General features: G+C 49.6%; 1 protein-coding gene and 1 non-coding gene across 3 annotated transcripts; both read right to left on the reverse strand.

The window, feature by feature from the left end:
* Window positions 1-388: 388 nt before the first annotated feature.
* TRNAY-GUA (transfer RNA tyrosine (anticodon GUA)) lies at window positions 389-478 on the reverse strand. Its single transcript is given in 2 exon segments — window positions 389-424; window positions 442-478. It is a non-coding gene; the product is annotated as a tRNA-Tyr (tRNA).
* A 5,220-nt stretch (window positions 479-5,698) lies between these two features.
* TMEM214 (transmembrane protein 214) lies at window positions 5,699-14,052 on the reverse strand. 2 transcript variants are annotated; one of them, XM_031466735.2, is made up of 17 exons: window positions 13,863-14,052; window positions 12,717-12,946; window positions 12,048-12,198; window positions 11,611-11,745; window positions 11,299-11,381; window positions 10,750-10,855; window positions 10,562-10,643; window positions 10,156-10,257; window positions 9,635-9,776; window positions 9,114-9,205; window positions 8,772-8,820; window positions 8,475-8,588; window positions 8,127-8,244; window positions 7,470-7,566; window positions 7,108-7,276; window positions 6,834-6,985; window positions 5,699-6,618 (listed from the first exon to the last, which is right to left on the reverse strand). In XM_031466735.2, the coding sequence occupies exons 1-17, from the start codon at window positions 14,005-14,007 to the stop codon at window positions 6,492-6,494; spliced, it is 2,094 nt and encodes a 697-aa protein (XP_031322595.1). In that variant the 5' UTR covers window positions 14,008-14,052; the 3' UTR covers window positions 5,699-6,491. The 2 variants fall into 2 exon arrangements, with proteins under 2 accessions (XP_031322595.1, XP_031322596.1); XM_031466736.2 differs by having other exon boundaries at window positions 12,717-12,916; window positions 13,863-14,050.
* Window positions 14,053-14,531: the final 479 nt, after the last annotated feature.

Raw genomic sequence — 14,531 nt, forward strand, 5'->3', positions numbered from 1 at the left:
CCGCTACCTCTCGCATGCTAAGCGAGCGCTCTACCATTTGAGCTAATCCCCCAGCTGGTGTCAGCTTCTTTTCCTTTGCCTTACAGGTTTTTCTGGGGTGTACGCTGACCATTGGACTCACCACAATACAGTACATTCATTTACCGTGGGCAAGATTTTTTAAAGTACACATATAATAATTATATATATGCAATAATAAAGCTCTATTTAAAAGCACAGGTTAACATTCCTTTGCTTGTAACCCACAACAGGTTACCTATGCCCTGACTACTTAACTGCATTATGTGTTTCACGGAACATTGGCGGTGCTCATGCAAATTAACAATGGACTTTCGTTGTAAAGCTTTCCTCCCATGAAAGGGAGGAAGGTTAAAAATTTCACGCGAAGTCCTTCGAGCCGGAATCGAACCAGCGACCTAAGGATTGCCAAGGTTTAGTACACTACAGTCCTCCGCTCTACCAACTGAGCTATCGAAGGCTCCGGCTTTTTAACAGGTCGGAGACTGCCCTCTAATACTTACTGAGGCCGTACTATTCCAGGGTCTCAGTAATTTGGGGGACTCCTGGTCTCCATCTTCAAAAGGAGCTCGCCTGAGCGGAGTTCCTCCAGTCTACCAAGAACAGAGGAAGCCGGAGACAGAAGTGAGAGCAAATGATGCTGCCAAAAGATCCACTTTCCAGCCCTGGTGGAGGGAAACACGGGCAATAAACTTCTCTTCTGTTTCCTTGCTTTTTACAAAACGATACCCACAACCTCCACCCGCCGTGGCTACAGGAAAGGCGGACGCTTAGAGACGGCCCACAAGGCTAACTCTGGGCCGCGTTTCTCCAGCGGGGCCGGTACGCACACGAGCTCTACAATCGCCAAGCGCATGCCGGTTTGCAAGGCGGACGGCTTATTCTCTATCTCTGCTCCACATTTCCCTCCGTCATCTCCAGGGGCGCCAATAAAATCCTACTGCCCTCCTGATGTGAAGGACATTCATTTATTTAATTAACCCATACTTTGTCAGGATCTCTTCCTCCTATGAACAAGAAAGATACAAACCACCGAGCTCCTGGAGGCGGGCCGGGCGGCGCAGGGCGCGGGTTGCCCCGGATTAGCGACTGCGGGCGGGGCCCTGGACCGGGCGGAGAGTCCCGGCAGCTGGCATCCACTCGGCCTCCGCTCTGCCCGCCTCACACCTGCATCTCTCTTTCCAGGCGCCTGGCATGCCAGTCGACAATACTTTGCCTACGAAATCTCCCGGGGTTTTAAAACAACAACAACAAAAAGCCTAAAACCCAACTCGTCTATGGAGCTTTGCCTCGCAGTGTGGCGGGGTGGGTGTGCGGGGACGCCTAGTCTCCATTGCCAGCTCTGCGGCAACCTCCTGTGCTACCTGGAGTCACAGTCGCCCTGGGCAGATCCAGATCGGACAGGGGATTCAAGCCCCTTGAAGCTCCAACGTTTTATGGGTTTTCTCAGCCTGAGCTTTGTTTGTTTGTTATTTCAGGCTGAGCTTTAAATCTGTTTTCTGTTGTCACAGAACGGGGTTCATTCACAATTGCGTCCATCCACAAAGCAGGAGGTTAACATCTTCCCATTTATTTCTTGATTTAACTTCATTTCTGCTGCTGCAAATGCTACCATGTGTGCGAGAGCGTTAGCTTGGTATAGTTTTCTTGGAGCGGCGTTTAGCGCGCGCTCTATCTCACTCCTCTTTCTTGAGGGAGTCAGGGGTAGAAGAACATATTTAATTGTTTTTGTTTGTTTGTTTGTTTTGAGTGAAAGTCACATAACACAGTTAACTAAAGTATGAACAATTCAGTGGCATTTAGTGCATTCACAATGTTGTATAAACGATTACGTCTCTCTAGTTTCGAAACTTAAAAAAAAATCACCCTAGAACACTCTGTACCCTTTAAGTAATCACTCCCACCCCCACATCCCCCAGCCCCTGGCAACAACTAATCTGCTTTCTGTCTCTACGGATTTGCCTATTCTGGAGACTTCATATAAAGGAACTCATAAAATATGTGACATTTTGTATCTGATTTCTTTTATTTATCATAATGTTTTCGAGCTTCATCCAAATTGTAGCATGTATCAGTACTTCATCCCTTTTTACTGCTACATAATATTCCATTCCTTTGTTTATCCATTCTTCTGTTGATAGATGTTTGGCCTATTTCCACATTTTGACTTCAATGAATAATACTGCTATAAACATTTGTGTTAAAGTGTGTAGATACACGTTTTCGTTTCTCTTGGGTATATTCCTAGAAATGGAATTGCTGAGTTCTATGCTAATTATATGTTTAACTCTTTGAGGAACCACCAAACTTTTCCACAGCAGTTGAACAAATTTACATTACCACCACCAATGTCAGAGGGTTCCAGTTTCTCCAGATCCTTGCCAACACTTTTTGTATTTTTTTATTATAGCTGATGTTTCAATAAAGTGAACTCAATTAATAAGCATTTTCCTATGACATTAAAGATTCTTTGAAATCACAATTTGAATAGCCATTTGCCATCTTTTACTTTTTACCAAAATTTATTGAAATATTCATCTTATTGTTGGACAGTTTAAATCCAAATTTTCACTATTATTACTGCTACAATAAATCTTCTTGCATATAAATCTTTGTCCTATTTCTGTTTACTTCTCTATTCTCTAGAATACAATCATAGGAGTGGAATTACTTGGTTAAACAGTATGAAACTTTTAAGGCTTTTGATAAATATTACCAGATTACTTCCCAGAAACATTATACCAATTTCTATCATAGCATTCACTGAGAATAGCATCACTTAAAAAAAAAACAAACAAACAAAAAAAAAAACCTTTGTTAACATGATAGGCAACAGTAAGTAGCATCTTATTTTAAATTTGTACTTCTTCACCAATGAAATGAACTTTTCTTTTTCCAAGTCTATTGTTCATTTGCATTTCCTTTATGAATTGTCTTTTACCCGTATTTTTATTGTTGTTTAGTGCTTTTCTTACTGACTTGTAAGAGTTCTTTAACATTAAGAATGTATTTATGTAAGCTCAGTAAAGAAGTGGAGCCTTGATGAACGTATCAACTAGACCAAACACACCTACACAGAACATTCCGCCTAACAGCAGCAGAATACACATTCTTCCCAAGTGTATACATGGAACATTCTCCAGAATAGTGCACGTTAGGTAACAAGTCTTAATAAATATTAAAAGATTGAAGTCATACAAAGTCTGATTAATGTAAACTATAGACTTCAGGTGATCATGACATGTCAGCATAGGGTCACTGATGTTGGCAGTGGGGGAAGTTGTACAAGTATAGAGCAAAGGGAGTGTACTTGCACAGTTTTGATGTGAACTTAAAACTGCTGTAAAAAATAAAATTTATTAAAAAATCAGTAACTTCTGTGCTAACCTAGTGAAAAATTATAGCAAGACATGTGTCTGAATTCAATGTTTTTATTAATAGGGAGAATATTCACTATTCAATTAATTTCACTCATACACTGAAAGGTGAAAGCTCCCCCTGCCTGCCCCCAAATTCCTTCTTACACCTCAAGTCTGGACAATGAAAGTAAAAACGGAATGCCGTGTAGGGAAATGCAAGGTCCTTTGTCCCTTCAAGTCCTTTTGGGAGCAGAACCATGAAGATTATGTAGAAAAAAGATGAAATCACTTTAAGTGTTCACTTAAATCCAAACTCCTTTAGGAGAGATAAGGTATATTAAAATACTCAAAGGTCATCCAACCATGGAAATTTCTGTGTAATCGAACAACTGAGTCATTCTGGAATAGGGCAGGGCAGGCATGCCCATCTCTGTGGAACACTCCATTCTAAGAGTGGTGGCATTGAGAATGGATGGGCAATGCCGCAGGTGAGTCCAGCAACATTATCTATCCATACTAAGTCGGGCTCCCCAGAAAGCTGCCCTGCTGTAAAGCTGAAGCTGTGTGCTGGGTACAAGTAGCCAGAGGAAACCAAAACCATGCTTTAAGACTTAGAGAAATGTAAAGAAGTGTTCCTAATGAGTCGTGGTATAATTTGTGAGTCCTTATAAGAACTGGTAATAACTAAGTTGTGAGAGATAACCATATTCAAACTGCCCTTCAGTTACATATGATATGTTATCTGTAGAACTCCAGCTGTGTGTGAAAAGGAAAGTTAAAATGTCTAGACACGATCCTTGAGGTGTCAGTTTATTTCTGTTCTTACAATAACCCCAACTGTCAGTGTACTCCACCGGTCCACACTGGTTCAACTCACTGGCTCAGCTTGGATTTCTGTTTGTTGACAGTTATGCAACAATGAAACATCTGGATGTCTGGTTTGACTTTAACAGCCAGCCAGTACAGTGTTGGACTACTGACAGAATAAAAATTATGACAATTCCAGTATCAGATCAAACCACTCTATCGAATAAAGCTAATTAAGGGGTCAGTGTCCCTGTGAGAGGCTGTGGAGACTCCAGTTAATCTGAGTTAAAGGAAAAATGTTGCACACTAAGATTATATGTCAGAAATTAAATGAACCCCAAAGGGAAAAAAGTACACACATTAGAAACCAGTGAAGCACTTGTGAGATTCTCTTGAGTTGCTGGATTAAAAGAATTCAGTCCAGCAGCCTTGGTTGGACTCAATGTCTCTGTAGGACAGAGTGTCATCATTTTATTTGTCTGTGCTGGTGCCAATCTAGGCCCACATCAGCCCCCTTTCTTCAGCTTGCCTTGAATACAGGCCAGTTACAAGGATTCACTATTCTTAGGAATTGAGTGCATCTGTTTCTGATTGGTAAGGAAGTACTGAGGCAATGGAACATGTTTCGGGACCCTTGGGCAGTCCTGCCTAGCAGTCCTGAACCTTGGTCCTTTGCCAGGCAGGGTTTTTTTCCTGGGAAAAATAGTCATGGCTGACTGCCACGAGAAGAGCAGGGTTCTGCCCAACTTGGCAATGTGGTTATGTCCTAACAAGGAAAGGGAACAAAAATGTGAGATGCTATAGTCCTCATGACTTTGCTTTGTGTCAAGATTTTTCTATACTTGCTACTTTATAATCTTACTGAAGTAGCATCTCAGGGCAGTTTCTGAGAAGGAAAGTGGTGGCTGGCCCTCATCCCTGCTGGACATCTCTCAGGGGTTTATGGTGGAAGCAGAAATCAGCCCCTGGAGTTGGAGTGGGCACTGCTTGTATTTTGAAATAGTCAAGGAAACTTGAGTTGAGAACTGAAAACCTATGCAGTTAGCTGACTTATTACAGTCCCAAGTTAAAAATTAAAAGGGACTGGTGATAAACCCTTGACTCGTATGTCTCTTGGAATTCTAAATCTTTCACTCACTGCCTATAAAATAAACCAATTAATAAATTAAGGTCCTGGCAAAGAAGGAGACACTCCCTGATCACCAGCCAAGAATTCCCCTAGGAAACTCTCCCCTGCTTTTCAAAGCGTAAAATACTCAGGCTACCAAGGCAAACCTTGGGACAGGAATCACTAGGACAAGTGAGACAACACGTGAGCAAGAGGAGTGTGTCCAGAGCCCTCAATAGGCCAAACTTTAGAATGATGGATGTGGGCTTTCCTTGCCAGAGGCTCAACTACAGCCAGTGGCTATGACCTCCAGAAGTGCAGAGGGCAAAGAACATGCAGGTGCCCAAATTTTGTTGTTCCGCCCACAACTATGAGAATTCCTGTATGAAGATGCACAGAGGAAAGCTAGAAATCAAATGTGTCCTTTATTCCACCAAGTAGACATACCCATGAGCCACATGCTGCATCCTGTCTCAACAGGCTGTTGCAAGGTTCCCTGGGCCCAAGGCACATGACTACCTGGGCTCTGCTCTCCATAAAGACAGTGGTGGTGGGCAGCGGAGAGAGGCTGAATACTGAGACAGAGACTCTCGGCACTGAAGGGGAATGGAGAGTGAGGAAGTGGAAGGGATACGATGGAAGAGGCATTGAAGGGCCTTGAAGGACCTAAGATGAGCATTTTCCACCCAGGCCTCCATGTCCACTGACAGCCACACCCAGGCTGTGGGCAGAAGTGAAGCTCCTACTGCCCACTGTGGTGCTGTATTCTTCTGGAGGTCCCTTTCTTTTTCCTGCTGTGGCTAAGGTCTGGGAGTAGGACTCATTTGTCAGAAGAAAGCAGAAGCCACTTGCTGGAGTCTCACATTTTTGGAAACAAGCTGTTTGAGGCTTCAGGAATAAGAGAGAGGGAAGTGGAGAGCAGGAGACAAGAGAGGAGACGAGAGAGGCCACCAGCCCAAGGTCAGAGGCTGGGAGCTATGTGCAATCGGGCAGAGAAGTGGTCAGCGGAATCATGGGTAGGAGGCTGAGCTACTTCTGGGCTCAGTTGCCACCAAAGATGGAAGAACTGAGGCAGAGGCAGCCAGCCACTTGCCTAGGAGAGAGAACTTAGGCACCAAGTAACAAAGACTACCATGCAGAACTGCCACCTGCTATCCCGCAGCAGTCTCAGATGGTCTGTTCTAAACGGGGAGCAGGGCCTACTGCTGGGAGATCATGGTAAGTGCCCAGTCCAAGAAAGCCACTGTAATGTCCTGTAAGCAAAGCCAGGTCCAGTGGACAGCCTCACTGAGCTGTGTCTTCAGGCAGTCCCAGGTCACCTCACCTCTGGGAGGAAAGCAGAACATGTGTCGGGGTTGGGAAGTGGTGATACGTATTCACCTGTGTTAAGTGACAGGGCTGCAGTGCAGACCCACAACCCGCTCCCAGAGTGGCCAGGGGATGAGCAGGGGGCAGGACAGAGCAAGAGACTGAACAGAGAAGGCTTGTCCCTGGAGAAGGGCATGGGGCCACAGGGCTGGAGCCCTGGGTGGGGATCTCACCTGCATGCCTTGTGGCAGTGCTCCTGCACCCGGGACAAGGCCTCAAGCAGCATGTGCCACATGGGCAGCAGGACATTCTGGTAAAGAAACAGGAGCAGCTCCCTCAGAGAATGGAGCAGCTGGTTCAGGGCATCGGGGAACTGGATCTGTAGCTGGACCGTGGAGAACAGATGGGGTTAGAGGGCCCGGGGAATGCAGTCCATGTGGGGCTGCACCTTCCCAAGAACTCAACCCCTGGCGAAAACAGCCCTTCTTTGATCTGTCTCTGGCTTACCCTCTGGGAGAGGCTGGTGAGGCTGTCACCAAACCAGGCAAGGTGGGAGGCACAGTGGGCAGAAAGGAAGCTGACTGTGGCATTGGTGTGGGTCCAGGCCAGCTGTAAGCTGGGCCTCACCATGGTCAGCAGATGGGAGCCCCAGGCTGGCAATGTCTCCTCTAGCCAGCTGTAGGAGAAGACAGAAGAAAGGAGGTCTCTTGAGTTTCCCCATGTAGCTTGGCTCCCTAAGAATAGCTGGGGCAAGGGAGGCTTTGGGAAAGAAAACCACAATCACTTCCCACTGATTGTCAATGCTGTCACCAGAGGAATATGCAAGCCTTCTCTCCCACCTGCCCCTTCCCTCCCTGGGAGGTGCTCACCTGTAGCCTTGCAGGCTGTAGGAGTAGATCCTCATACACGCTTGTTGGCCAGCAGGCAAAAAACCAGATGAGTGAAGCAACCGGCCAGAAAGGGAGGCTGAACAAAGGGAGTCTCAGATGAGCTGGGAGGTGAGGGGAACAGGGACTGGGGAGACAGACACTACAGGCACCAGAGCAGGCCAAGTAAGGGATAGGGCAGAACTTAGTGTGCTTACGGGGCCGCAGACCTGGCTCCAGTCTGCTCGGGAGCATGCCTGGAAAGAGGGATGCAAGCCAGGGGAGCAGGAAGGGTGCAGCCAGGTGGAGCCCTGGACTGAGGTGTCAGGAAGCTTTGGGTATGAGGGTCAGCCATTCTACTCACCAGGTGTGATCTTATGCTAACTGGTAAATCTTTCTGAGTCTCAATTTCCTCAGAGGTTAAAAAGGAGATAAAATCTACTCAAATGGGACTGTGAATATGCAAGCATTTCTATACTGCAAAGCACTAGTCAGACCTGAACTGGTAATGTCATAGTTGTGGACAGAAAAACCTGTCTGAAAAGTGTTTGTCTCGTGGCGTATGCTGGGACTGGGGAGTGCTACACCCAGCTCTGTGTCCCCACAGAGGCCCCATGGAGAGCCCTGTGGTGTCTCCCTCGCCTGCCAATCCCTGCTCACCTTGGAAAGAGCCGTGTGACCGGAAGTCGTGGCACAGGAAACCTATGGCAAAGACCAGCACCAACAGGAGTAGCCGTGTCCAGGGCAGCCGGAAGCCCCGCGCCTGCTGCAACAGCCTCTAGAAGGAGAAAGGGTAGGGAGCAGCGGTCAGAAGGGAGAGGGGCTGGTCCCTGCCTCCTAAGGCAGGCCTCAGGCTAGGCCTTCCAGGAAAAGGATCAGGCCCTCACATTGCCCCAGAGGTAGTAGGAGCTCCAGGGACAAGCAGGGCAGGAATGTGATACCGGCCCAGCCTAGGGTGTGCCGAGACAGATGCAGAACGGTGTGTTAGGGAGGGCTGCGCACTGGCACCTTGCAGGCCACGTCACAGGTGGTGACCTCCTGGTTGCTGCAGCTGCCCTTCCTTAGCAGCTCCTGGTTGGTAAGCTTGAAGGACTGAATGGTTTCTTGCAAAGACTTCTGCGTCTATAGGACAAGAAAAGTCTGGGCTGAGAACATAAGATTTGGCCCGGGAGGAAACCCTGAGATTCCAGTCTGCTTCCTTTCCATGCCAGATGCGCTAACAGAGCACCTTCTCAGAAAGGGGGGCCAGTGGCTGAGGGGTACGAACCCAGAACCCAGATGAGGCTCAGCCTGCCATGTCCTCACCTTCTTGGGAATCTGCTCCCAGGACCTGAGCAAGTGCTCCAGCAGCAGACTGTGGGAAAAGCACAACCCTTTCCAATCAGGGGGCCCGCTTGGCCCCTCCCACCCTCCTGCCCTCCACGAGGCCCCCCACTCCTTCAGGCTGAAAGACTCCACATCCCACCCACAGAGGAGCTGCTCCCTAGAGGCCTCCCAGCAACGTTCCCACTAAACTTGAGAGGCATGAGCCTGAACAACAGTGACAAATGTTCCTCTTCTCCTCTAGGACAGGGACACACCAGGAAGCATGAATTAAGGCCTCTCTGTGTGGCTAAGAGGCAGGTGACCCCCCTCACTGCCACCTGCCTGGACTGTGACAGATGTTTGGGGTACAGCTGCCTCCAGACGCTGGTGCTGAGTGGGTCCACCGTCAGGCACTCAGTCAGGCTGCTCAGGAGCTGCACAGGGGACAGGAGAAGGGAGAGACTGCTGGGCATGGAGCTGGTGGCAGGGAGAGTACTGGGAGGCAATCCCCCTCTTCTAAGTGAGGCCACCCTGGTAACAAGTCCACCCTAAGGGATGGAGAAATTGTGCCCAGGCCCCAGAAACCTCCAAGAGGCTATAAAGGGGGAGGCTGGGGCTCCTGAGCTCAAAGTTCACTTGTCTGCAAGGGGCAGGACATCAGAGACTGGTCAGACCTGAATGTGCTGTTTCAACTCCATCTAACTCTGAGGGCAGAGAATGAGGTAGCAGGGCAGGCAGCTGTCAGGAGTGAGCTAAGGGGATGCCCTGGAAGTGGGCTCCCTGAAGCAGGGCCTTTGTCAGCATACAGGGACTGATGCAGCAGACTCCTGGGAAGGAAAAAGGAGCTCCCACCATTTCCTCACCTCTTTTTTCATCTCTGGAGGGCAGCTGGGAGTGGCTCTGGACAGGAAGGAGGGGAAGTAGGTATGCAGGGTGGATTCTGGCTTTGCTCCAAATGCCAGCACCTTGAGCCGTGGGTAGAGCTGACACAGCTGCTCCTGCAGGCTGTAGGGGGTTGAGAGCAGAGTCAGGCACAGACTCTGAATGGACCTGTGCCCTGTGTCCCTTCTGCCTGCCTCAGAGTCTGTACCCTGCCTGACGGGTGGGGAGTCACTAAAGACCTTGCAATAGTTCTGAATCTTTCTAGACCCACAGACTCCTTGGAAAATTTGCTTCGAGTCATGGGTTCTCTCCCCAGGAAAAAGCCCATATGCCAATCACACTTAAGGGCCATATAATTGCAGGGGTTCCCTGGCCCCTTGAACTTGCAGGCTGATAATCTCAGACCTAGGGTGGCTGGAGGAGAAGGGATAGGGCCATACTGTCTCCTACTAACCCTCTGCTGGGATCCTTCACAGCAGGTTGTGCCCCAGGGCAGTCCTACCTGGGAGTCAGGGAGTTGTTGGGCATATAGGCAAAGTCCAGAAGTGGGAAGAAGTCCTTGGGGCCAATCATGCCAAAGCCCTTGGTGAGGTTGGGGTGCATCCTATGGAGGAAGAAAGAAACAGGCTTACTAGTGACCACCTACTCAGACCACGGTCCCAGCTGAGAACATCATCTAGGAAAAAGGACATAAACTCTACCCCATTCCCCACCCCTTAAGGGCTCTCTCTCTTTCCTTCTTGACCATTCACATCCTGAGTTGGAAGGAGCTGGTCTTGATTTTCCTCCTATCTAAGGAAACCAGGATCACAGCATCCCATTTTGCTGAAATAGCCACCTGCCAACACCCTGGGCCTTCCCCTTGCTGATCCGCACTTCTCCCTGCCCCTGGCACTGCCATCACTCACAGGAGCAGCCGATCTAGGTAGGCAATGGCGAAAGGAGACAGAGACTTGATGCCCAGCACAGGCAGCATGATCCCCAGCCACACTGCAAAGGTCAGGGAGGAAGCCTCAGGATTGAACCCACTGGGGACATTAAAGAGGAACTTTCTGGTTCCCAAACCATCCTTCTTTCTTCCCCACTTCCTCATTACCTTTCAGTCCCTCGGTGAGGTTCGCAAAACCTGCTTGACCCAGGGCCCACATGATGGTCAGACACTTCGCTGGTCGGCTCTGGTGGGACCTCAGCAGTTCCAGGAACTGAGGAGACCGGTGAGGGAGGCAGGGTGGGAAAGGGCAAAGCACTAGGAGCACCCCGAAAGCCAGGGAGGAAGAGAGATGCCAGCTTGGAGAGGAGGGATAGGCAGGACAGTGGAGCAGTACGGGAGTGTGGTGGAGTGACTCAGAGCACAGGCTCTGGCACCGCTGTGGCCTTCACCCATATTTTCCACTTACTAGTTGACCAACTCTAGGAAAGTTACTGAACCCCTCTGTGGCTCAATCTTCTCATCTATAAAACGGGAATAACAGCAGTACCTGCCTCACATATATACAAAGTAGATACAATAAGCGCTAACGGTGTTAGCTGTTATTACTGGTCTCAGAAGGTCTCCCACTATCCCTTAATTGAGTCTAACAGTGTAGATTCTTCCCAGTTCCTCAGTCCCAGCCTCCTAATGTCCCCACAACAACCCTGAGCTCACCTTGCCCAGGTTCGTGGTGGCAATCTTGGGTTTGTCTTGCAGAATGGCCTGGATACAGATGCGGTAACCATGTAGTGACTCCCCTAGAGAGATGTATGTTCTCAGACCTACATCCCAAACTGTAGTCTCCCTTTTGGCAGCTGAGAGCCCAGAACTCAGGCCCAGGAAGTCCTAACTCTCCTCCCTTTCCCAGAGTATTGGAATTAGCATGTTTCTCTACTGGAAACAGAACCATCTAGCCACTCTGGAAGCAGGAAAAAGGGAGTAGGCTCCCAAGACGGGGCTGGGCTATTCCTCACAGGCCCCTCTCACCTGGTGTCTTATCCAGTTCCTGTAGCATGGTGAACAGACAGTGGTCAAAAAAGAGCTCCAGGCACCCTGCTGCCTTCGCCAGTAGCCCTCGGATGATCCCACGCAGCTCCCGGCTCACCAAGCTGTAGGGATAATCTGGGGCCGACAGGCCTCCCGTGAGTGCCACGACCTGGAGCCTCTGCCAGCTCTGAGAGCTCTGGTTTGCTCCCTGAGAACTGTAGGTGGAGGCACAGGTCACTGCACTGTGGCTGGCATCCTCCTTATTTCAATGAGGCCCAGAAACTTTCAAGCCATGATGATTTGACAATAGGCAAATCACCCATGTAAATCAAAGCAGTAGGGGACACTGGACTCAGTCACTAAGTGAAGTGCTTACATACAGCCCTTTCACAATTTTCTTGAACTTGTCTGAGCTTGAGGGAGTTGGGAGAACTGACCGTGAGTATGCTGGCTTAGTGTGGGTTCACTTGGAGGTACTTGGAGCTTGTAGTTGAGATAGCTGGCCAGGTCCTTCAGCCACACGGATGGGTTCCCAGAGAACACGCTCTGGCTCTTGTCCAGTTCCCTCTGCAGAGCTGCCATGTCCAGCTGCCAGGAACACAGGCCCCTCATGGTGAGTTGTGGGTGTAGGGTAATGGGGCAGAAGCGGGAAAATGGCTGAACTAGGAAGAACAAATGACTTCTACTTTTAAATGTAAGTATGTAGAATGCCAGATTTTAGAGACTAGGACAGGTGTACCTGCTGATCTCAAGGCCTAATATTGATGGACTCTTCACATGTTCAAGGGGAAAAATAGGAGGTAAGGTGGAAAATGAAAGATCACTCCTTCCGTGGTAGGAGGAACCACAAGGGTATCTTTAAACCCTCTCTGGTATCCCTGGATTTTCAAGGCTCTCCTCTCACTAATCTGTTTCTCTATGAATTTATTTCTTTTCTATCCAGAGTGCAAACACTGTATCCCTTGGGGTTTCCATCCTCTCCTGAATGCCTCCTCTCAACCAGCAGTGTCCCACATTCCACAGGCCCGTCCCCCTCCCGCTCCTTTCCCTTTCTCTACACCTCATGTCAACATTCTTTCCCTGCCTAAAGTCTAGGGCACACTCACAGCTTTCAGTGCCTCCTCCAGGCTGCGAAAGCGGCCTTGCTTCTGGTTCTGGTTGGCGAGGGTCGCTACCTTCTTAGTCTGTTTCTTGTTTCCCGGTTTTTTAGGCTCCACAGCAGGGGGTGGAACCTGCTCCTTATTCTGCCGCTTCATGATTTTCTCAAAGCCCCGCTCGTACAGAGTGCTTGTCGTCTGGATTGGAGCTGGGGTGATGACAGGCAGAGAAAGGGGGCCTGCCTTGAGTCAGGAGGGCCTCAGAGGAGCAGTGGTCCCTTCCCCTGAGGAGCCTGCCTCAAAGCCCCTTCTTGCTGTTCTGCTTAAGAAGTCGGGCAGGGAGCCCTCCTAGTTGATTCTTTCAATCATCACAGCTCTTGAGTTCATGGGCTTTCACAGAGATGAGGCATTTCTTCATTAGGAAATCAGAGTATGTGAGAACCGGAGGAGTTGGGCACAGAGGGCTGGCTACTTTCTTGAATGGCTACCAGTCTGGGAGGTCAGGATTTTCCCGTCTTGGTTCTATCTCAATTCCTCTTGGTTCAGATGTGACAACTCTATAATCAACAAGTGGCAAGATTTCTCCACTCTTTCAGGATGCTTCGAGGAAAAAGGCACCACTTAGAATATTACTTGGTGAATGTGGAGAGTGTGTGGTGGGTCATTTCTCTCACTGCAGGGCCTAGTGTGTCCCAGTCCTCATCCCCATCCCCGACCTGCTGGTTACTTATGGAGAGGACACCATGTAGGATGCACTAGGATGTCTCTCCCTAGCTTTCGGACATCTGCAAGGAGAGGCCAGGCTAGGGCCCGGGAACAGCTGGTAGGGCGTGTGTACAGTCAGCGGAGCGTCCGAAGACCAGAATCCCGGATCCCTCTGATATATGGTCCTGGGAAAGGCATCTAACTTCGGGGAGCCTCAGTTTACTCATCTGCGAGGTAAGGACAGCGACCTCCCTTGCGGCGTCTACCTCTTGAGAGGCTCAAGAGAGACAACGCCGGCGTAGTGCCGGCTCAACTGGGAGGTACCAAACGGCTGAAGAGCTCGCGCCTCGAGAAGCCCAGGGGTATTGTGACCCTCTGGGCTCCGGTGGCTGCTCGCTACAACCTGGGGGTGCAGGCCCGGGGCCGGCGGCGGGCCCGGTGGGTACTCACGGGTCAAGTCGTACTTCCACACTCCATTCGCCTCCCCGAGCGCCCGGCGGTCCCCTCCGCCGCCTTTACCACTGCCGCCGGCCCCAGGCCGCCGCCCCTTCTTCACTACCTCCCAGCGCCCCCCACCCGCCGTCCTGGCCGCCATGGCTCCGACCCTCCCGCCACGGCCACCACCCTGGGCTTTCCCATCCGGTTCGGACGCGCCACGCTCTGCCACGTCTCCTCGCAGGGCCTCGCGGCGCGTGACGCCGCCCGCAAGGCAGCCTGGGACTTGTAGTCTTTCCGTGTTTGCAGGGTTCTGCCTAGCAAGGGGTCTGATAGGTGTTCGGGCTCCTTCGCAGCCAAAAACAGCCTGGCAAAGATGTTGAAATGAGAGGCTATTATGTTCAGAAAACTTTTATTGAGCACCTACTGTGTGAAGACATTGGGTGACTTGGTGGAAATTTAACTGTTTCTGTTTTTCTTTCAGTTCTAGTTGTGCAAGAAGGATGGAATGAAAATAGTTCTCCTTACCTCCCAGGAGAGTCTGAAGAGTAAATGCGTCCTTCCTTCTAGGAAAGTGCTAGTGTTTCTGTTGCTAGGAATTAACTTTGGGTATAATGGGCTATAAAAATCTATTGTGAAGGGTCAAGGAAGAGGATGGAGCTTGTGGGAATATGCAATGAGTGG

This window comes from Camelus dromedarius, chromosome 15 (genome assembly GCF_036321535.1).
Source record: "Camelus dromedarius isolate mCamDro1 chromosome 15, mCamDro1.pat, whole genome shotgun sequence".
NCBI classification, from domain to species: Eukaryota; Metazoa; Chordata; class Mammalia; order Artiodactyla; family Camelidae; genus Camelus; species Camelus dromedarius.